General features: G+C 34.9%; 1 protein-coding gene across 2 annotated transcripts in view; it reads left to right on the top strand.

Moving 5' to 3' along the window:
- Mtmr10 (myotubularin related protein 10) overlaps positions 1–23,135 on the top strand; it is a 53,100-nt gene that overhangs the window by 3,421 nt on the left and 26,544 nt on the right. The window contains exons 3-6 of one of the 2 annotated variants that reach the window (XM_077800223.1): positions 8,294–8,430; positions 10,196–10,268; positions 10,899–11,041; positions 17,628–17,718. In XM_077800223.1, the coding sequence (XP_077656349.1) occupies positions 8,294–8,430; positions 10,196–10,268; positions 10,899–11,041; positions 17,628–17,718 (444 nt within the window). Of the gene's footprint in view, positions 1–8,293; positions 8,431–10,195; positions 10,269–10,898; positions 11,042–17,627; positions 17,719–19,763; positions 19,924–23,135 lie in introns of those variants that run through there. The other variant, XM_077800224.1, reaches the window with a different exon arrangement.

The raw sequence follows: 23,135 nt of genomic DNA, 5'->3' as shown, positions 1-23,135 counted from the left end.
ACTAGTAATTTAATTTAGATTGTGGTTTATGTTAGTAATTTTCAGCTTCCCTGGTTCATGAAATTCCTTAAGATGAGATTGTATGTAGTTCAACTTCAGGGTCCTGATGTCTAACATAGTGCCTGAAATGTGATAGATATTGAGATATTTATTGAGTAAATGACTGAATCAAGGACACTTTAGATCATCTGCATAAACTACTTTCTTAACCATGACATGCACAGACAGGCCAACTCTTAGATTTAGAGTAAGAGAGACTTATTTCATGTGAGACATCTCAAGAGAATTATATCTGAGCCTGTAATTGAAATTTGTCAAAGCAGTTATACTTCATATAGTCCTTCTCTTTATCACTCTTTCATTACATGAATCTTTTTCTTGGAATGACTGTATTGTATATATGTAAAGTTGCTCTAATACTTTTAGAAAATTGAGTATGAGAATTTTAAAATGTGTGTACTCATGTATATGTTTATGTTCCAGTGTATATTTATTAAGAGCATGTAATGCCAGACTGTGCTCATGTCTTTTATTTATAGCTGCTGGACTAGTTGACAGATTCTGTGAACCTCTTAGGTGCCAGGTTCAGGAGAAGGTGCTGGAGGTGTAATGTGGCTGGATTGCAGCAGGGTCCAGGGTGCTTCTAGCTGCCTATGGACCAGGTAGAAGACTATATGACTTGGATCAGAGGTTCCCATGTTTCAGCCGAGGCCTCACTATTTTTCCTTAGGCTGGTATTGAACTCTTAGGCCTAGATGATCCTCTCCTTTAGTCTCCCAAGTACTGGCTGGGTGATGTTTTGCCAGCCCTTGGTCAAAATGAGAAAATTAATGAATGCAACTTTCTTCATAAAGCTAAATTAATTTGATTTAAAGAATTGTACTTTATTCTGAGATTATATCCTTCTAACATTTTTTGGTATATTTATTTTGTTAAATTATGATCATAAGCCAGGCACCGTGGCACACACCTTGTAATCCCAGCAGCTCCAGAGGCTGAGGCAGGAGGATCACAAGTTCAAAGCAAGCCTCCGCAAAAGCACTAAGCAACTTAGTTTTGGGTTTTAGGATGTGTCTCAGTGGTTGAGTGCCCCTGAGTTCAATCTTCATTAACCAAAAAAAAAAAAAAAAAAAAAAAGGATGATCCTAGTAGTAATAGTTTTAAAAATATTTTTAAGTTGGCAAAATATGTTAGTCCCCTAAATTATTTTGTGCATATCTAGTTTGAAATCTAAATTGGAAACCACTGGGTACAATTGCTATATCAAATTATACAGTATAATGAGCACTTATACAGAGAATATCAATTCTTTTGTCTGCCTAGAAATTCTTCCACCATCTTCCAAAAAATGCATTCTCTCTTTTTTGATGAATTGTTCTCACTCAATCTACCCAGCCTAGGGTTCTAGTGTGGCCGATGAGGATAATAACCCACCCCAGACTAAAAGCATGAGCTCAGCTTCTGGATATTTTCAGGTTGGTATTAAGGGAAGAGATCCTTTTAGTAATACTTCCAGTATCCACAATTCCTGAAAACCTGTCCCACGGAGTGAAGGACACTGAGGGAATGACTGATGGTGTTCAGTTCTCCGGGTTTTATTGTGCTTGAGCTTCAGCTAACACAAAAGCCACAGAATTCTCTTTTTTTGCTAGCCTAGATTTAGGCATGTTTCTCATACTTCTGGCTAAGATATTTAACTAATATGGTTTACAGGTTAATTAATTCTTATAACAGCTCTGTCTTTAAGATACCAGTTTATTTTCATTTGACAGGTGAGAAAAACTATAGTTTGCAGAGGTTGAGTAATTTTCCCAGTGTTGTGAGAGTAAAGCCAGAGTTCTATATTTGGCACCTGGGCTGTGCCTTTACCATGGAGTAGCACAGCTTACCTGGCTGCACTGTGACATTAGGGCACAGATTTATGCTTTGAAACTGTAGAGGAGCAGATTGGATGTCAGCCTAGAGGGAGTTCTCTAGTGAGGTAAAAAGAACTCTGTCCTTGGCTGTGCCCTTTTCATAGCAGTGACAGATTCTGACCCTGCTTGAGAAGGAACTTTCAAACAGTTTTAGTTGCCAGAAAATGGAATGTCTTGAGAGGCAGTGGACTTCCTGTCACTGGCTCTGCCAAAACAGAGGCTGGTAGAATGCCAGCAGCTTTGTGATGAGAATGTAAGGTTTAATCAGGAGTGGGGTCTGATGGCTTTTTCTGCCTTCTAACCCCAGGACAGGATCCTTTTAAGGATTTAGTATGTAGAAGGGAGAAGAGTCAAAATGTTATAACTGACAATAATGAATTTCTTTGTTCAGCAGGCATTGAATGCATGTTTAGTGCTGCCTGGCAGTAGGGTAATGAAATGAAATAAAAAGATGGGGGTCCTGCCTGTAGACAGTTTCAGTCCATTTGGAAAATGGTTCAGTAGAGAAGGCCAAAGGTTGTGAGAACTCAGAGGAAGGTCACCTAAGTCAAATGTGAGGTAGGGTGAAGAGTGTTCACAAAGGCTTCTCAGGAAGTGTTTGTTCTCTGAATCCTGAGTGCCTCCTAAGCCTTGGCCACTGTTCTAAGGCTGTGTGTCAGCTCACTTCTTTCTCCTTCCCATCTACAATGCTAACAGCACTTTCATTATTGAGATGAACTATTAGATTGATAATGAATACGCTGATTGTCAGAGCCTTTTGTAGTCAGATCAGAAGAGCATGGGCCATCTGGAAAATGAAAATAGCCATTGTTGTATAGATTCTTGTTTATCTTTTACATTTTCACTCTCTGGACCATTTATATACTGTTCTTGATTTCTGCCTTACCATAAATCTTATTTCTGAAGTTGAATTGTGAATACCTTAGAAGCAAAAGGACTCTTATGTGGATGTTTTATGTAATGCTTTTTTTCTTTTTTTTAAGGAGGAGATTTTTACTTTCCTTTTTTAATTTTAATATTTTGTACCTTTCTGCTTTTTTTTTTTTTTGGTGTGTGTGTGTGTGTGTGTGTGTGTGTGTGTATGTGGTACTGGGGATTGAACTCATGGCCTTGTGCATGCAAGGCAAGCATTCTACCAACTGAGCTATATCCCCAGCCATCCCTTTCTGCATTTTTGAGTAGAATAGTTGTTCATCCTGTTTAAATCCATGGGTTGAATTATGCTTTTGGCCTATATGCATTCCACAGGTTAATTAGACATTATGGACAATGATACTTTGTCTTTAACTATTTTCCAAACTAAAATTTATGAAAAATTTATTTCTATTTGCGACATATAGATTGACCTCCTAATTGTGTAAAGTGTTATAAAAGATAATATGACATGATTTTTTTGGACCTCAGGGAGTTAAAAACTTTCCCAGCTAAACCATTGGAGATGTTACCTTTGTATTTTCTTTTTTACATTTCTTTACATATGGAAGGGTCTTGAAAAAATAAACTTTGATATTTTTTTTTTATTCCTTCCCAACCATGGTAGAAACTCTTGGTTCGTCTTCTAATCTAGAAAATGTTTTATGATGCTTTTTGATTACTCCACACTGAAGCTAATTTCCTGCTTACTTTATCTTCCATGAGGTCTCCCTGTGAGTTCCCATAGTGACATGCTGGGAAGTGCCTGATGGTATGAACAGTCCCACTTTGCTAATGGCACTGAGCAGGAAGCTCAAGAAATGAGCAGAGTGCAACCCACCCCTAGCATGTCCCCCGTTACCACAGAAAAAGTGAAGGAGTACAGCCTCCATGAAAACTCCTCCTGGAGTTTTAAAGCTTTTGTAATGAATTTCCTTTTCAAGGTCACCATTTTGGTCATCATTTTCACTGCCATGACAAAAAGACCTCACAAGAACAATTAGAGGAGGAAAATTTTATTTGGGAGCTAACAGTTTCAGAGATATCAGTCCATAGAGAGCTGACTCCATTCCTCAGGTCCTGAGATTGGGCAGAACATCATGGTAGAAATGTGTGGTGGAGCTGGATAACAGGAAGCAGAGACACAAACTCCACTCACTAGATACAAATATATAACCCAAAGGCATGCCCCCTGATCTACCTCTTCCAGCCATACCTGCCTTCAATTACCACTCGGCTAATTCCTGAAAGGGAATTAATTCAATGATTGGGTTAAGGCAGTCATAACCTAATCATTTCACTTCTAAACTTTCTTGCACTGTCTCACATATGAGATTTTGGGAGACACCTCATATCGAAACCATTATAGCCACTAATTTAAAATGTGAATAAGAATAATGTCAGTATTCTTCACACATCCTGCCTAAGAAGAGGCCCTTTTGTATCCTGTCTTTCCTTGCTAGTTTTCTGGCCCACAGTATTATAGTACAGGGTAGTAGCTTATGACAGCTCTTATTCCTCTATTTTTTAACATTATGAGCAGATAGCTTGTGTGAGCAGAAAACACATTCTGCTGAGTACCACAACTCATTGGTAAGAATGGAGTCTTTTGAACTGCCTCTGGTGGACACATTCCTAAGAGAAGATTTTTCTGTTCTCATCCTGGTTCTAAGTTGAACTTGAAAGCTTTCTAAGTGTTGCAGGTGGAGAGAACTTGCCCTTAGACAGGAAGTGCCTAATAGCATTATTTCACATAATTATAAGAATTCTCACTTAAATGTCCATCTCTGCAGAAAATCTTTTCTGTAAAGTGGCACATGGTAAATGAGGGTAGCTGTATCAGTAATAATTTAATTTATGGAAACAGTGGTTTGTTTTTATCCCATGGAGCATGATTTACCATCCCCAGGACCTATTAAATTCATTCTCCTTTTCTTGGACTCATCCTCACCACCTTCACAAGGCTGACATTTCACTTGTGCACTGGTAAAAGAGTCAGGTTTCTAGAGAAGAATGTCTGTCCAGATGTGTGCCTCTTAAATGAAATTGGCAGATGATGCTAGTGTGGCTACCATGTTCTGTCCTGAGAGCACACCATCCCTTTATTCCCATTATTTCCTTTGCTCCCCATCTCAGGAGCCTGAAATCCTATGGTATGTATATGCGAAAAATAGGTATGAATCATAAATGAAATAACTGAATAAATTTTTGAAACAATATTTTGCAAGTCTTTTTCTGGATTAGTTGACTAGGTAAGAAAGGTGACACAGTATAAGGCAATATAGGTCATACTTTGTTAAGTCTAGTTTTGTATTGAGAAGTCATTGTTAAAGGAATATGTCCTATGTCTGAACTGGGAATAATTAGTTTAGTTGTTTAAGTTGAGGGCCTCTTATAAATGGTAGCTAAAATTGGAGGGAAAGGGTTGAATATTCAATAATCCAGATTTTGATAAGGGAGTTGATAAGCTTTATATTCAAGAAACTAGAAGATTTGAATTTTATGTATTTGAATTAATGAGTTTCATGTCTTTTTAAAAATTTTTTTTTAGTTGAGTTGGACACTATACCTTTATTTTATTTATTTACTTTTATGTAGTACTGAGGCTTGAACCCAGCACCTCACATATGCTAAGTGAGCGCTCTACTGCTGAGAGCCCCAACCCCAGCCCCTCTTTTTTTTTGGTTAGAATTCATTTAAGATCAGTACCTTGGTGTTTTTTGTTGTTGTTGTTGTTGTTGTTGTTGTTTGTTTGTTTGTTTTTGTTTTTAACAATAGGGATTGAAACCCAGGGTGCTTAACCACTGGGCCACATCCTCAGCCCGTTTTTAAACTTTTTATTTTGAGACAGAGTCTAAGTTGCTTATAACTTTGCTAATTTGCTGAGACTGGCTTCAAAGCTGCAAGTGATCCTCTTGCCTCAGCCTCCTGAGCAGCTGGGATTATAGGTATTCGCATCATGCCTGGCTATCTTGAATCTTTAATTCAGTTTTGGTACTTTTTCTATCTCATTACAGCACATTTAATTTTATGCAAGTGTAGGGAAACAAGTACAAATAACCCTCTAAATCTGTGGGTTACAATTTGTAGATCCAACCAACTACCAATCAACAATATTCTGAAAATTGCCCCTGTACTGAACATGTACAGACTTTTTGTCATTGTTCCCTATACAATACTGTATAAGTATACAATACTGTATTTACATAGCCTTTATGTTATATTAAGTATTCTAAGCTAGAGATTATATAAAGGATGTGTATAAGTTATTTGCAAATACTAACCATTTTATATAAGGACTTGAACATCTATAGATTTGGGTGTCTGCAGGGTACTAGAATCAATCCTCCATAGACACCACGGGACAACTATGTTGGATTTGGAGTCAGAACACTAAGTTTCAAGTTTAGTTCTTACTGTTTTTAAGATCTTAGGAAAGTGATTTAACCTCTTTGGGCCCAGGTCCCTTATCTGTGTATTAGAGAAAACATCTGCCTTCCTTACCTTACAAGCTGTTGAATTAAGAAAAATTCTGAGAAACTCCCTTTGCTAGATTTTTATTGCTTTCTATGCATGTGTAGGCAAGCAGTGGCAGTTCTGTGATTTTTTTTCCCCCTCTATCTTCATATAAGTTTACTTAAAACAGTGCTTATCTTCCTCCCTGCTTGGCTACTCAACCATATTGAATTACTGGTTTTTGTTCTGTTTAGAACAGCTTCTGTCCAACTGGTGGTGGTTGTGTGGTGAACCAGGGTACTAAAGTGATTTTATTCATTTATTCAGCACTTGCTTAAAAGGCACTTACTATGTGATAGATATTGTTCTGTGTACTAAAGTTTCAGCATTGAATAAAAATTAGTCCTTTTTTTAAAAAATATATTGTCATGGGGCATATAACACTGAGTTTGAGGTAGGTATTAGTTTAAGTATATATGTATATACAATTATAACTCTGATGAATATTACAAGTTTATGATGCTATGATAGGAAGCATTTAATCTAGGCAGGCATATTTTTAAGGCATTTCTGAGATAGTGATTAAGCTAAAAGAAAGAATCTTCCAAAAATGGAATCATGTTTAAAGACCCCGCAGATGGAAGTCCTGTGGTACTTATGAGGGCTTCATAGATAGCTGCTGTGGTTAGAGCAGTGAGGGTGAGGAAGACAGCTGAGGCTGGCCAGGCACACAAGGCCTTCAACCACTTGAAGGAGGCTTGTGTTCAGAATGGAAATTTACGTAAGTGGTTTGAGCCAGAAATTTGACATGAGCATGTTGGAATTAAATTTTCAAGTAAGTGTCAGGAAGCTGTGCTTAAAACTAGCCTTGTGAATTTTTAAGAACTTTGAATAAAATTATTTTCTAACTCAAATTTATTGTAACATTTTTGTTAGAAGGTCGTTTTGAGATTTTTTTCATTATTCATGAATTGGTAGGTAGGGATTGTCAGTAACAGGTCCTTGTCTATCACTATTAAGGGTTTTTATAATGATAGAAATAGGCAAAGTAGATCAGCACCCTAACTTTTCTATTGTTGACCATGAAGACTGATGGCTTAGAAATGTTGTTTGATCTAATTAAATTTTATATCTTAAAATTAAGATTTAATGATAATTAAGCTTTAAATAAATTATAGAAAATTATTCTTTTTAAGAGCAAATTTTAACTTTTGGTTTCTTCTATTTATCTCTTTAATCTTTCCTTTTAATTTAAGCTGTATTTTAAAATTTTATCACCTACTAAGTTATAATTTGATTAAGGAAAATAAATTATAAATTTGACTTTATAGATTTTTAAACAAATAAAGCTGAATGCTATTCCTCATTCTTTATAAAAGGGATCAAAAGCCAGGCCCAGTGGCACATGACTCTATTCCCTGCATTTTGGGAAGCTGAGGCAGGAGGATCACAAGTTTGGAGCCATCCTGGGCAACTTAGTGAGAACTTGTCTCAAAATTAAAAATATAAAGGGCTAGAGATGTAGTTCAGTGGTACAGCACTCTTGGGTTCTAATCCCCAATACTGGAAAAGAAAAAAAACCTAAAAGGGATAAAAAATATGACTTAATAAATCAAGTCACATGTTAATAAAACACAAATATTTTATCAAGTAATACTCCAAAGGAGAGGGTTTAGCTTATTTCTTCTCCTTTGAAATAATGAGAGGTAATATAGCAGAAGTAAGGAGTGCAGATGTAGGATAGCCTTTCTAGTTCAATCAGTTCAGACCCCAAAACTCTTTTTGCCTCAGTTTCTGTACCTTACAAATGGAGAGTGATGCCTTGTTACTGTTTCTGTTGTGAAGATACAAAAGCACAGTGTTTAGCACCTAGTAAGCAATTTGTAAATGTTCTTCTTCCTGTCATCATTAAATCAAGAAATTTTCCTTCTAGGTGATCCAATGATTGTTGACATTTTATGGTTTCAATCGTAACTCAGTCCAATTATTTTTTTGTTGTTATTTTTAAGGAGAAATTGTTGTAAATGAAGTAAATTTTGTGAGAAAATGCATTGCAACAGACACAAGTCAGTATGATTTGTGGGGAAAGCTGGTGTGCAGTAACTTCAAAATCTCCTTTATTACGGATGACCCAATGCCATTACAGGTGTGTTTTATTTGTATACTATTTCACTGTGTTAAGGATTCACCTCTAAGCAGAACATATTTGTTATATAAATCACAGGTATAAAAAAATATAGTAAATTTATTGATAAATGATTATCACAATGTTGGGAATATATTCTATTAAAATTCAAAAAAAGGTAAGCAGACTTTTGGGATTTGCTTGAGGAATAGAATTAGATGATTTTAAGTTAACCTTGTTTTGTTTATCCTCTGTGATCATTGGTTATATATACTTTTCAATAAGGGAGTTATTTCCTCCCTTCTAAATCTTTTAAATTATTTATGACAGTAAAGATATTCTTTTAAACTAGTCATGAAGAGAAAAACTCATTTATTTAGTAAATAATCTTGTAAATGCTGAGCATTTTACTGATTTCATATTTTTTAAACAAATAATCCTTTCCCAAAAATGTCAAATTCTAGTTTCTAGTATACAGTAAGAGTGCAAAAAAAAGTTGATAAAATGATTCTTTAATAACCCTTTTGCCATTTTATATTCTTACTGCAAAGTAATAATTCTACATAATTTTAATTTTTTTAAAGTCAAGCATTTATTTGATTAAATTAAAAGTCCTAGACTTTTCTCTTAGCTCAGTTGTATTTTGCTTTGCAAAAAAGTGTTGCACATTTTTGCCTCTAAGATCTTATAGCAATGATTGTTCTATAATGAAACCCTTTCTTATTAACTATGAACTTGTTTTGAATGGTCTGTGAGTAAATTTCATATAGCCATTCATTAATTTATCATAATATTTCCTGTATATTTGTGTGTTTGTTAATATATGTCTGTATTTAGACTATGTTTGAGGTCTTTAGAAATATCTAGTAGATATGGATACTAGCTTATTTTGATGTGCACTTGGGTTTTCCCCTTTGTTTTTAGCTTCATTAAATGATCTCTGGCCCTAGACTTCACTGTCAGTGAGAAGCATATACCTTGAATAGCTCAAATCTAGTAACAATAATAGGAAAAATAAACCAATGCTATACCAACAGTAGGTTAATTGTGTCAGCTATGTCTTTAGTTTGAAATGGAAACAAATTGTTAGCAGGTAAAAACAGTGAGCTCTAGTTTGCCAAAAGCCTTTTTTTTTTTTTTTTTTTAAAGATTTTTTTTTTTTTATATTTATTTTTTAGTTCTCGGCGGACACAACATCTTTGTTGGTATGTGGTGCTGAGGATCGAACCCGGGCCGCACGCATGCCAGGCGAGCGCGCTACCGCTTGAGCCACATCCCCAGCCCCAAAAGCCTTTTTTTAAAGATTTTTATTTCTAGTATACTTTCTATTCTAAAAAATTGTTACTTTTCCTCTAAAATATTCACTGTGAAAATCAAGTATTTTACCCATTAAAATCTAGTGACATAGCAGTCCTTCATCTTCCTTACTTTGTGAATAGTTTATCTAGCACCAGACATGCAGATGTTTGCCTGTGAAGTAATTGATCATATTACATTTCTTGGATATTAACGTGGTATTATGGTGTACTTTTCAACTTCATTTCCATTGTTAAAGTGTGGGAGAAAGATGGAGAGAACATGAATACAACATATATTTCTTTCTCTGTGCTACCAAAGTGTGTCCTAAAATACTGTATACTTAGAATGGTCCTGGCTATGTTTGCAGAAGTTTTTTGTGTGTTTTAGAGGTAGTAGTCACACTTTCCCATCACGTTTAAAAGTAATGTTTATATTACTGCTGTGAGATTAAGGAAAGAATTAATGTAAAGATGATTTTTTATTTCAGAAATTCTATTACAGAAACCTTCTTCTTGGAGAACATGATGTCCCTTTAACATGTATTGAACAAATTGTCACAGGTATGTAGTATTCTGCATGTATTCCCTCTCAAAATTGAAGCTGAGTGTGATGGCGCAGAGCTTATGGGATGTCTAGGAGTTGCAGGGGACAGCCTAAGAGTATAGCAAGACCCTACATTTAAAAAAAAATGTAATTGGTCTCTAAAAGTTGATTCCATTCTGGTGTATTCCTTGAAATACTTGAGTTGAAATTTTATTTCTGTAGGTTTAGGTTTAGTTTTACCTTCTTTTTTTTTTTTTTTCTCTTTCTCTCTCTCTTTGAGTTCCTGGAAGTAGAAAAAAGAGAAGGAAGTCAAGAAATTATTTTAATATGGGGATATAGAACTATTTTAAAATGGAGATATAGCTTTTTTTAGTTTCTAAATTTTATCCTCTTTTTAATAAAAATTTTAACCACTAAATGTATCTAGATGATGGTGGTTTTGTGCAAAGAATCTTTTATCTTCAAAAAGCAGAGTTAAAACTGTCCTCTCCCCCCACAAAAATTCTAGATTATAGACAAATATGAAGATTTTGGAGAACTAGTTCTCAGGTGATGGGGGACCTTGAAATGATTTTCCCTAAGAATTTTACTGAAGTGTATGAAAGTGTAAGTAATAACATTACATTTTCTTTTTTCCTCTTTTTTAGTAAATGACCATAAGAGGAAGCAGAAAGTCCTAGGCCCCAACCAGAAATTGAAATTTAATCCAACGGAGTTAATTATTTATTGTAAAGATTTCAGAATTGTCAGATTTCGCTTTGATGAATCAGGTCCTGAAAGTGCCAAAAAGGTAATACTGTTAAGTTTTATGAACTTTGGATTCTGTGCTACATTTACCAATTTCAGTTCTGTGTAGAAGTTTTCATTTTCAATTGTTCAGATTGTTTTTAGGGGAAGTTATTGAATACCTCCTTAAGTAAAGTCAAAGCCAAGAATATTAATAGAACTACTTCCGTGTATTAGTTTATGTCTACTCTAAAGTACTCTATATACTTTTTTATCAGTTCCTAAAATATTAAAGATTGTCATGGAAATTAGCCTGTCTTTTCCATTATAACCATTGCTAGCTAGTTTCTTTCTTTCTTCTTCTTCTTCTTCTTCTTTTTTTTTTTTTTTTTTTTTTTGTTAATAAGGTTGAAAAGTTGGAGAATATACTGTAATTGAGGTTTGGTAAGACTTTTAATATAGCACCACAGAACCTTACCAACAAACTGGAAGCTAGATTTAGGTTACATAAGGAATAGTAATGTTTAGTTATAGAAGAGGGCTAATAATTATTAGTGGTTTAAAGAAAATATTAATGGATTAATTTGAGTAATACTTGACAAGGACAACTCAAAATTATGAATTTTTTAATTGGCTTTTTTCTTCCCTGCCTTCCAAGGAATGTTTATTACCTACTTGTGGAGTAAAATTCAAGAGCAAAAGTCTTCACTTCTTGATTCCATGTTTTTGTTTTCCAAAGGAATGAGGATGACAGAACTAATGCCTCTCTGTTCCAGTCTGATGTAGCAAATGCAGAAAATAGTAACAGAATTTCCAGAGGAAAGTGTGCTCCCATGAACCAGACTAGAACAACAATGTCTTAATGGACTAGGACTCTGCCTTCTCTTAGAGTAGAAGCAGTCTTTGGGCCAGCAAGAGCACATTAGTTTTTCATGGTCAGTAGACTCACTGCTTAAGTTTCTGTTGATATCAAATGAGGCTGTCAAAAAGATCTTGAGGCAGGTATCTTCATATACAATGGTTATGAGGTGGTTGATCTGTTTTTAGAATTAGAACCAACAGTTTCTTCACAGGAAGGCAAACATGAGGTGAATATGTGAAAATGCATGATCACTGGGGCTGTCCAGCAGAGTGATAGCAAGCCTGTGGCTAAAAGTTTTCAAACCAAATCTCTATAGCTGTTTCTCAGAATGCTGTATTTTTGAAAATTTTGCTTGATAACTTTTAAGGTCACATTCAGCCATTTGATTCTGTTATATGTGATTGTGGCATTTCCAATTTGAGATGCCTATTCTTATATAGAAAAGCTTTAGAATTGATTAGATAGTACACTATACATAAAAGGTTTAGCCAAGTTACTTTCTCAGACTTAAATTTATATTTATATTTCATTGACTAAAGCAGCAGGAACCCTTTTATGAAAATGTTAACTTTAAGATATATACTATCTCGCCAGGCATAGTGGCCCACAGCTGTAATCCCAGTGACTCAAGAGGCTGAGGCAGGAGGATCACAAGATCAAAGCCAGCCTCAGCAATTTAGTGAGGCCCTAGGTAACTTAGTGAGATCTTGTCTCAAAATCAAAAGGGCTAGGGATGTGACTCCATGGTTAAACACCCCTGAGTTCAAATCCTAGTACCAACACCCCCCATACCCACAAAGAAAAAAAAATATAGAGAATCTTAAGAATAGGGACCACACAGAACTTGTGAGATCAAGTTAGGATAAAATTTTTAAAATGAAAAATTGATGTATTTGGGCCAATACTCCTACCAGTTAAAACTCTCCCACTCCTATCATATATTTTAGAGGACAGTATTTTAGTAAATGGAAATCATAATTATTTGATTTAGGTCTTGAGACTTAGGTCTTTTTGACACGTGAAGCAGTGTCCTAAACTTTGCAAGTTAGAAAGAAAGGTGTAAGATGCAGTTTCTTTCCCTGAAGGGTTTCAGTCTAATTGAGAAAGAAAAGCAGAAACAAATGAATATTAAATAACAGTGCAAAGTGGTAGCACAAAAGATGTCCTCCCACAAATGATTAGTTGCCAAGTGAACAAAACATAGTTAAGTGCTCTCTCTGTAAATTCAGGATCTCCCTTGATTGTTGTACAGCTGGTGAATGATGAAGTCTTCATTTACACCCACATAGGACAAGCTAGTTCCCTTTCCCAAGAACAAGTTTCTGACAAAAATCCTTTTCCTGTTGTCTTTTTTTTTTTAAGAGAGTGTGTGTGTGTGTGTGTGTGTGTGTGTGTGTGTGTGTGTGTGAGAGAGAGAGAGAGAGAGAGAGAGAGAGAGAGAGAGAAAGATAGAATTTTTTAATATTTTTTAGTTTTCGGGGGACACAACATCTTCGTTTGTATGTGGTGCCGAGGATTGAACCCGGGCCGCACGCATGCCAGGCGAGCGCTACCGCTTGAGCCACATCCCCAGCCCCAACCTGTTGTCTTAAAATATAAAAAGCATGTTACCTCAGGCCTGAAGGAATTACTCTTTGTATTTTATACAGTCATGAGGGAAAGTAAAAATGTATGTAGGGAATTTTTTCTCTGATTCTTACGTTTTCAAACACAGAGTTCAAATCATGTGTAGTTACCAAAGCTTAATGGCTTTGTGAGTTAAAAAAAAAAAATTCTGGCATACTCTTATTTCAATTAAAATTTTTTTATCTAAAATTAGTAATTCAGAAGTTATGGCTCATTTTTACCTTTGGAAGCTTTTGAATGCTAAATTTTCTCTGGAAAATTGTTTTATAATTTGTTTAAAAATTATCAAATGTATGCTTGGAGTTCTCTGGGTGAACTATCAATTTGTTTTGAAATATCAAAAGCATTTAAATTCTTGTTTGGAATATGAAGTCTCAGAATACTAAATTGATTCATATTTTATTAAATGTTGCTCTAAAACCTGTCTAGTTGGTTTTCTTGCAATGTGTTATGACTAAATTAGATCACTTTGTGCAGCTGCATCCATTATCATTCATCCTCATTGTCCTTGGGCTGTTATGGAAAAATAATGATATTTGGGAAAGGTTTATATGAAGGAAGAAGAAATGTGATGATAGGAAATTGGACATCTAATCTCGTAGCAACTTTGAGCTACCCATTTCCTTTTGAAGAATTCTTTACTTAAAACAAGGAGGAAAAAGGATTATTTTAAACAATTTATCATTTTAAAAATATAGATGGATGGATGTTAAGCTAAAGATATGCCTTTTGTCTCTGATTTATTCTTAATTTAGTTAATTGTGTGCCACTTGTTCAGGCATGCTTTCTAGAAGTGGATTCAGTTAATCTAATTAAATAACAGGTTGGCCTTTTCCTGGACTATCATTTTTGCCAAGGAATCAGATACTCATTGTTGGCTTTCAGACCACAGAAATACAGGAAACCAGTTTTGGTAATAAATGTGGTGGAACTAGAAATTTAAGTGTCTCCTGGATTTGAGCTTCTCAGTGCTGTGCTCCCAGCTGGTCTTAGAGAAATTATCAGCTGTAGTGCCGGAGTTTCTCTAAAATTTTTAATTGCCTAGGGAATACTTGCAAAATAAGAATAATTTTGTGTGGAAATGAGACCTACTTTTAAAAAGTCTTTCAGGAACTGAAGAAATGGAAGCTAGGAATTTAGACATAGACTTTTAAAATAGTATTATGTAAAAGTACAAAAGAAAGAATATCTGGCTTTCTTTCTCAGAGTGTTCCACAGTAACAGTGTGAATGTCATCTAGACACACAAGTTTGTATGTGCCTTGTATGTACCTAGGATGCCTTTTACTTAGGTTATGTGAAAATAAGTTATGCTCACTTGTAATTACACTAATGAACAACAGATTTAATTACCCTCAGCCCATAGTACAAGAAAATGAACCACTGTGGAAGTCATTAAACTTGAGTTTCAGTTTCACAATAATTTTTATAGTCTTCTTTAAATGTATATACTATTGGACATACTCATTTTTTTCCTAATTTAATGTTATACTATTATTTTTAAGGAGAGAAATAGACTGTTTGGGGTTTGTTTTGCAGATAGGCTTTTTTTCTTTTTTGCCTCATAGCCACAAAAAGACATGTTGCATTATCAATGATCTGTGAATCTCTTTTGCATAAACAGGGCATGTGACTGCTTTTTAATTGTCTGAGAGATGGAAATATGCTAGTATTAGTGGTCAGGAGCATATGCATTAATGTTAGTGACTAATTTTGTCGACTAGTATTTTTGCCACTATTTGATGCAGTACACCTTCAGAAAGCTACTGAAGTGATGCTACAAAATGTGGAAGTCTTCAGATCTTTACTGAGTTTGTGTAGAGAGGTCTTCTTGGTCTTCTCTAAATTTTTAACATGCTTCCCTCTTCTCTTCACTATAAAACTTCATAGTTCTCTTCCCTGCTTCTTTAGCATTTATAATTATCTAACTTTCCATTTTTGTGTTCTTGTTGATCTTGTTTAGTGTCTGTCTTCTGTTAGTTTAATGATGATGTAGATTGTATCTGTTTTGTTCACTGCATCCCTAGGGCTTAGAATATGGTAGATGCTCAATAAATATTTGTTGAATGAATGTGAAATGTAGCATCTACCCTGAAGGAATTGAACTTAATGATAAAAATATGATCAAGAACCAGCTACATGCTACTTTTTATCCATACTCATGAAAATTATATGTATACCTTGAATGAACAGCTATATAAGCACTAAAGAGGTACTTTATATTGGAACTGTCATTGCTTGGAGACAGCAGGGGTTTCTGGAATTAATACTCTGACATTGGCTCAGTCTAGCAAGGCTTGGGAAGAAAGTAGTGTTGAACAGACATGACAATTTCCAAGAAAGCATGGTTGGTTGAGAGGGGGAGAAGGATTTTCCAAGCAATGAGCATGACAGGAGATGCCTGGAGCCAAGTCAGACAGAATGTGTACAAAACATTTTCTCTGACCACAGACTACTGAGGGAATTTTGGGAAGTTAAGAGCTATTTGGTGAGGAGAGCCAGTTTTGTGATGGAACAAGAATTAGGAGATTTAATTTATTATGCAAGTACCTGGGAATCAGCAGATAACAATTATTAGCCAAAATTATATCTATAGAAGAGAATTCTTAAGTCTTGGGGATTTCTAGAATGTAGGAAAGCCATAAAGTGAGTATGGTTTAACGATGTGGCTATGGCAGTGTAGCAAAAGGGACAAACATGAAAATTTCTAGTGAAAAATGCAACAAAGCTTATAAACTATGTATCTGGCCAGAGGAATAGGAAGTAATGAGGACTTTATCAAGGTACAGATTTTAGTAGTTTTGCTCTTAGAAGTACTTAAAGGAAGACTATTGAACAGATTAAGAATGAGAATATATATACCCATCTCCTAAATTTTGTTAAGTGGGATTCTCACAGAAGGCTCTCTAAATAAGCACTGAAATGTGAAATAAGTCAGTTTAAGGAAGTTGCCTTTTTTCTTTTTGGTCAAAACTCATGATAAATTCTGACACTTTGGTTGTATATTTCAATTTAGTAAGATAGGATATGCTCATTCTTTATAAGATTTAAAAATGTAGTTTAAACAACAGGCTGACACATACTTACAGGTTAATGGAATTTGCCTTCCTTTACTCCAGACACCACTGATTTGACATGAACTAACAACTCAAATTTTCTTGCTTGCTCACTGTTGAAAGTATATCTTTCTTGATTAGTGCTTTACCTTCTTACTTAATCTTTTTAAATAAGGTCTTCTGCATTTCTTGCTTTGCATGTGTCTTAATTTCTTCTTCCTTCTTTGTTCATTTGAAGACACTTCTCCCACAATCTAGTAGGTTTTATACATACAGACAATTGTTCTTCATTCTAATCAGTTGCAGTTGAGAATAACAGCCATATTTCCACATTCATAGTTCCTCTGAAGGCCAAGCATGCATTAAGATTGTTAATACTTGCAACAGCCTACATATTATCTTCATTTCACAGATGAGCAAACAAGCTGGGAGACAGGAATTGACTGCACATGGATTGTGCAGCAAGGACTTGATTAGAACTAGAACTTAAGTTTAGTCCCTGATCTGTTTAACTAGAAAACTGACATTTTCTCCAAGAGCACAGTCTCAAACCATTTTATGTAAACTTGTTTTTTTTTTTAAATATATATATTTCTCTGTGCCACCTTTTTTTTTTTTTTTGAGTTTCTTGTTGGTTTTAACTATTTTTTGATTGTGGCTTCTTTATTAAATTTAAATCTTGTTTCGATACATGAGGTGTAAACATTAAAATTTCATGCCTTATATTAAGCCTAAAGGTCCACCAAGATTGAAACTTTTTTTTTTTAAGTGAATATGTTGTCATTACTTTTTGGAAAATGCTTCTTTTGCATTCAAGTTTCATTTATTAGAATAAAATTATTTTACAGTTAAATTTCAACTTAGCATATACATACTGAATACTTATCATGGTCCAACTAAAGATTAAACAATGTCTTGGGAGCACAACAATGAATGGCCAGATATCTGGCCTTCAGGAGCCCCTTCACATTCTAGGTCAACAGAAAGCATGTAAATAGTACTGTAGTCATTGCCCCAGGATGATGCTCCCAGTGACCAAGGCCTTATTGTACATTTCATTTAACTAAGTGTGTTAAAATCAAATTCTAAATGTAGAATTTTTCCTAGGTATGCCTTGCAATAGCTCATTATTCCCAGCCAACAGACCTCCAGCTACTCTTTGCATTTGAATATGTTGGGAAAAAATACCACAATTCAGGTAAATATGAAAATATTAAATTTGTGACTAACTTTACATGTGTAAATTTTATTCTTATGTTTATCAGAAGCCTCCATGAACATGGGCTTTAACAACTGTAGAATTATTAGCTTCATAATTGTTAGAAAAGTAAGCACTATATACTGCAAAAGCCAACATTTGCCATATTTTTTTCCTTGAAAAAAACCTGGAAAAACTAGTAAACAGCTGAAAATATGGGCTCATAAAAGTCATATATTTTACCTCCAGTCACTGGCTTATATTTTGCAGTGAAGAATATATCCTCTACCCTTTTTTTTTTTTTTTAAAGAGAGAGTGAGAGAGGAGAGAGAGAGAGAGAGAGAGAGAGAGAGAATTTTTAATATTTATTTTTTAGTTCTCGGCGGACACAACATCTTTGTTGGTATGTGGTGCTGAGGATCGAACCCGGGCCGCACGCATGCCAGGCGAGCGCGCTACCGCTGAGCCACATCTCCAGCCCCCCTCTACCCTTTTTAATTGATAGTTTGAGTCAAAGTAATCTTAACTTTAAAAAGAGTTGAAAGCATATAAACTCTTCCGGCAATGTGTGATTTTATGCAAAACTTGAAATGCTTCAAAACTTTTGAAGTTTTGAAGTGGAGTTCATTAAGATTGTCAAAATACTGATTTTATATTTATGAATAAAATTGCAGAGAGGAAAATGAGCATTTTGCTAAAAATACAGGTAGCTTCTAGGCAGTTTTGTGACAGTAAAATAGTTTTGTCCATATTTTTGTGTCAGCCATGATATCACCAAGGAAAATTCTAGATGATCATGTCATTCTGTACATCCTGTTTATATGCCATGCAATTTTTAATCAACCATGTTTTAAAATTCATAAAAGGATAGAGAAAAGAGTCCATGTTTCCTATTAGCCCCCTTGTTTATTAGCAACTTGCACATCGACTTGCTGACTGAATCATGTGTTCTCTCACTGTCTAAGGAAGAAAAATAAACCAATTGTGTATTTATAGTGAAGGATCCATTCATGCCAGCATAGCCTGGGGCTAACAGATTATTAATTGTACTGGAATTATATATGTATTACATTAAAATATATAATTGAAATAACCTGTATAATTAAAGTATTCCAGTATCACTATATTGTAAATGCATTAAAATGTAGTATAAGTACACAGTGTCCACAAATGCATATGGTATAACTACACTTTCATTACTTTAAAAGATACTAATCAACACTAAAGATGATGTATGAAAATAATGTGCACAGAACAGCTTTTATTCTGGACTGTATAGAAATTGATTAACAAAAATATTTAACTTTTCTTATTAAAATGTATATTAATTATAGCTTAGGCTTGAGCAACACAGTTTTTTTTTAAGTTTGTATTAATAAAAAGTAAATTCACTTATTGCCTAAAAATAAAGCAGTATAGAGCCTGTACCATTAGTCATGTAACTGTTTCTTTGGATCATCATCAGGCTACAGAACAGTGATCATCAAGGTTATCTTCAATTAGATCCTCATATAGAGTTGCAAGAGAGTAGCTGAAATGAAAGTTTCAAGAGGTACAGGGTTGTAGGAGATAGTCTTCAATTTCCTAGTTCAGTTTGTTTTTAATATAGCCCAGTTCCTTATGCTACTTTTCTCTGACAGCAGTGGTTTAGTTTCATGTACAGATCCATGATTTCTGCAAGAATATAATTACTTGGGCTCAGTAAATACATTAGCTTCATTATACATATACTGCTTTACTACTTTTCACATTTTCCCTTGTTCATTCCTTGTGGGCATCTCTGGTTTATTATACTTTAAATAGTTTATCGATTCATAACTCTTTTATTCCTAGATTTTCTGCCAATCAGTTCTTCTCATTTCTTTATATAACTTGATAAAATTTGATGATTAATACTAAAAATATTCAGGAACACTTTTTGTTATTACATCCTTCGGATTCCTTCTTCTTCAGCAAGTACTTCATAAACATAACACTGGCCAAAGTTTTGTTCAGTATCTTCATAGGGTACCATCTGTTAATATCCTTCCATGCTATTACAGAAGCATAAACTGCATCTTTAAGATCAAAAGAAGCCTGAAATTTCCACACACTACAGTCAGAATTCTTAATTTGAGAGTGAAAGATGCCCAATAATCCACTCTTGAACTTCTGGATGGCACCTTGATTCATTGGCTGGATTAAAGAAGTCCTTTATGCAGGCAGGTAGGTGATAAAGCTGTTTGCACAATTAAGATTCAAAGTTGGAAGATGTCCCCTGCAGTTATCTAGGAAAAGAATCCTCCCTTAGCTGGCCTTAAGCATTCTGAGGTATTCTTTCAGACCCAGTATCACATTAGTAAAAACCAGTTCTGTACAGGAAGATGTGTTGCTCCTACAGGCTTCCAGACATTTCTCACAAGCAATAATAATTCTGTTTTTTTCTTTTAACGTCAAAGAAACTATGAGGATTCTGTGTTCCTCAGTCAGATTATTATTGGGCAAATAATTGTCAAAAATACAGATTCATCTTTGTTATTAAATTGATAAGATGTCAGATTATGCTTCTGGACTAAAAAATTGAAAACCTCATGAAGTTGTCTGTAGGCTCAGCATCAGCAACTCTAGGTCATAACAGACATGCTTATAAATGCTGTGTGATGTAATCTGAAAGTAGAATGTAGCTTCATATCAGACTATATGACTTTTCAGTGAACATTGTTAACTTTATATTACTAAAAAGTAACACAAATCTTGATATTAGGTTTTTTAAGTGCTTATTTGAAATCTATGTACACAATCCATGTCAAACAATGTAGGAATTTTTTCACAGTTGTCACTTGTCAGTTCTCTAAAGGGTCTCAGTATAGCTCTAAATGATTGTGACTAATGCTCTAATCACTTGAATATTGGTAGTTCTTAACTAGCCATGTGCATCAAAATCACTGGAAGAGTCTTTAGAAATACAGCTATGTTGACTGTGGCACAGGCCCATAGAATCTGCAGTTAAGAACCATTTTGTTGACTCACCTATTTTGAAGTTATTAATGATCACAATTCTCTTTATATCTTCTTCACTGTTGTTTTTTACTTCTAATTTCTGCCTTATGATCAGAATTATATGCCTTCTTTTCATATGTTGACCATTTTTAATATCTTTCCTTGATATTTGCTTTAGGCTGTTTTAAGTGTCAGTAGGATCAATTAAGTGGAAATTCCTTAAAATAATCTCACAGTCTAGGATTAGACTTCTGAAGTATATCACAGAAGATGGCCAAGGCCAGAAGCATTTAGTAACTAGTTTCGCTTTTATTCTGCTGAGGAGCTGTGTCATAAAATTCCAGTCAGGTAATTATCAGAGAAGCCAGGTCTCCTGAGATGACCCACTTTGCCAGTTTGATGCTCCAGCCCCTCAGGCTGCCCCACATGGAGTAGGCCACTGGCATTAGGCTTTGGGAGCTTTCTGGGCAGCATTAGAATTTCCAGACTATAAAACCACATTGAGAATCTGCTACCCAATCAATAGTGAATTCTCATTGAAGAAAATATAGAATGAATAAAGGTCTAGTCCCAGCTGTTGAGAAATGTACAGGATTTGAACATGAGAAACATTTAAAATAACAAACAACACAGGATCCTATATATGCTTTCACTTTATGTTCAGCAAAATCAGTCTGTTCTTGGATAAATCTGGTGGCTAAATTTGGCCAGAGAAATAATAGCACATTTTCACCTTAATTATTAAAGTCTGTAACTCAAAACACTAAAAATTATTTGGTTGTAGACCCTTAGCTAGTGGCATACTACCAAACTGTTCACAAATTCACATACCTGTTCCAAAATCTTTAGTGTGTTTGTTACACTTCCTTTTTGATGGTATAGTTATCCCATTGTGTGTCCAGGACCTGTGGTACAATGTTGAATAGCAGTAATGCTAGCAGGCATTGTTTTTGTCTTTGGTTTTAATGATAATGCTATTTGCAAGGTATTTTTGATAAATACCCTTTATCAAGTCTAGAAATTTTTCATTTAAAATTTTAAATTTCCATTTAAAATTTTCATTTCATTTGATGAAGGCTTTTTTTTTTAAATCACAAATGTGTCAAACTCTGTCAAATGGTTACTGAATGAATCGATTTTCCCCCTTTAGTCATATGATAAATTGCTTAGATTTTCTAATGTTGAATAGCTTTCTGTGTTTTGGTGCTCTGGAACACTGTATAGCTTCAGAATTACCTGAAAAGTCCATGCAGACTTTGTGTTCTGGAGAGCTGACAACTCCCAAGTCACCCAGCACATTTCTAGTTGTTGTTTTACCCAGAGAAAATGCTGAGATAGTGTGAATGTGATGATAGGCTTATTAACACATTGATTCTTAACACACTGACAAAATCAGAATCAACTGAGTTAATTCCAATGCCATATGAACGATAAAGTGCAGAATTCCTAATGTGACAAATAAAACCTTGCATGGTCAGCCAAGTGCCATAGCATACACTGTAGTCCTAGCAACTTGAGAGGCTGAAGCAGGAGGATTGTAAGTTCAAAGCCAGCCTCAGCAAGTTAGCAAGGCTCTAAACAACTTAGAGAAACCCTGCCTCAATAAAAAAAGGCTGGGAGTGTGTCTCAGTTTTTAAGCGCCCGTGGGTTCAATCCCTGTTACAAAAACAAAACAAAACAAGTGTTCCCTCCTGCACTGTCTAGCCAAATATGTTTTTAAGCACTTGAAATGTGGTTAGTGCAACTGAAGGACTGGCTTTTTAAAATTATTATTTCATTTTCATTTCAATTTCAATTTAAATGGACACATGTGGCTTGCTAGTGGTTACACTTTGAGGCAACACAGATCTGGAGTCTAGGCCTTATCTAATCTTCTATCCTGCCTTCCACCACCTCTTGCATCCCTTACTTCTAGCTGAATTTAATTACTTGATGTTTTACAATTGTACTGTGCTGTTTAAATGTTCTTCTCTGCCTAGCATGCCTCCTTACCAGCCACCTGGCGACTTATGGTTCATTCCTGAGGACTCCATTTAAGATTGGTCAAGTCATAAAGCCTTTCTTGGCCCAGCTTTCCTCAGAAGCATTGGGGCTTCCTCTTCTGTATCCTTACTGTACTTAGACATCCAGTGTACTGTGATTATTACACTTAACTCCCTACTGTCTTTTTAGTACTTTCAAAGTAGAAAGCACTTATCTTTATATTTATATTTATCTTTCTGCTCTCAGGCTTTAGTACATTATAGGTTCTCAGAAAATACCTGACTTATACCAGGAGTTAATAAATAATCAGTAGGAATGGGCAAGGCATGTTCGTGTGTCTACAGGGAAGTATGGGACTTGGGAATAATGGTAAATAAACCATTATATAAGGCTCTTTGAATTCAAGAGAAGCCATTTAGGTTTGCTTGATTCCACTAGAAAATGAGCATGATTGA

The sequence above is a fragment of the Urocitellus parryii genome, chromosome 6 (assembly GCF_045843805.1).
Source record: "Urocitellus parryii isolate mUroPar1 chromosome 6, mUroPar1.hap1, whole genome shotgun sequence".
NCBI lineage: Eukaryota > Metazoa > Chordata > Mammalia > Rodentia > Sciuridae > Urocitellus > Urocitellus parryii.
The sequence above is the reverse complement of the archived record's forward strand: the minus strand, read 5'-3'. Positions and strand labels throughout refer to the sequence as shown.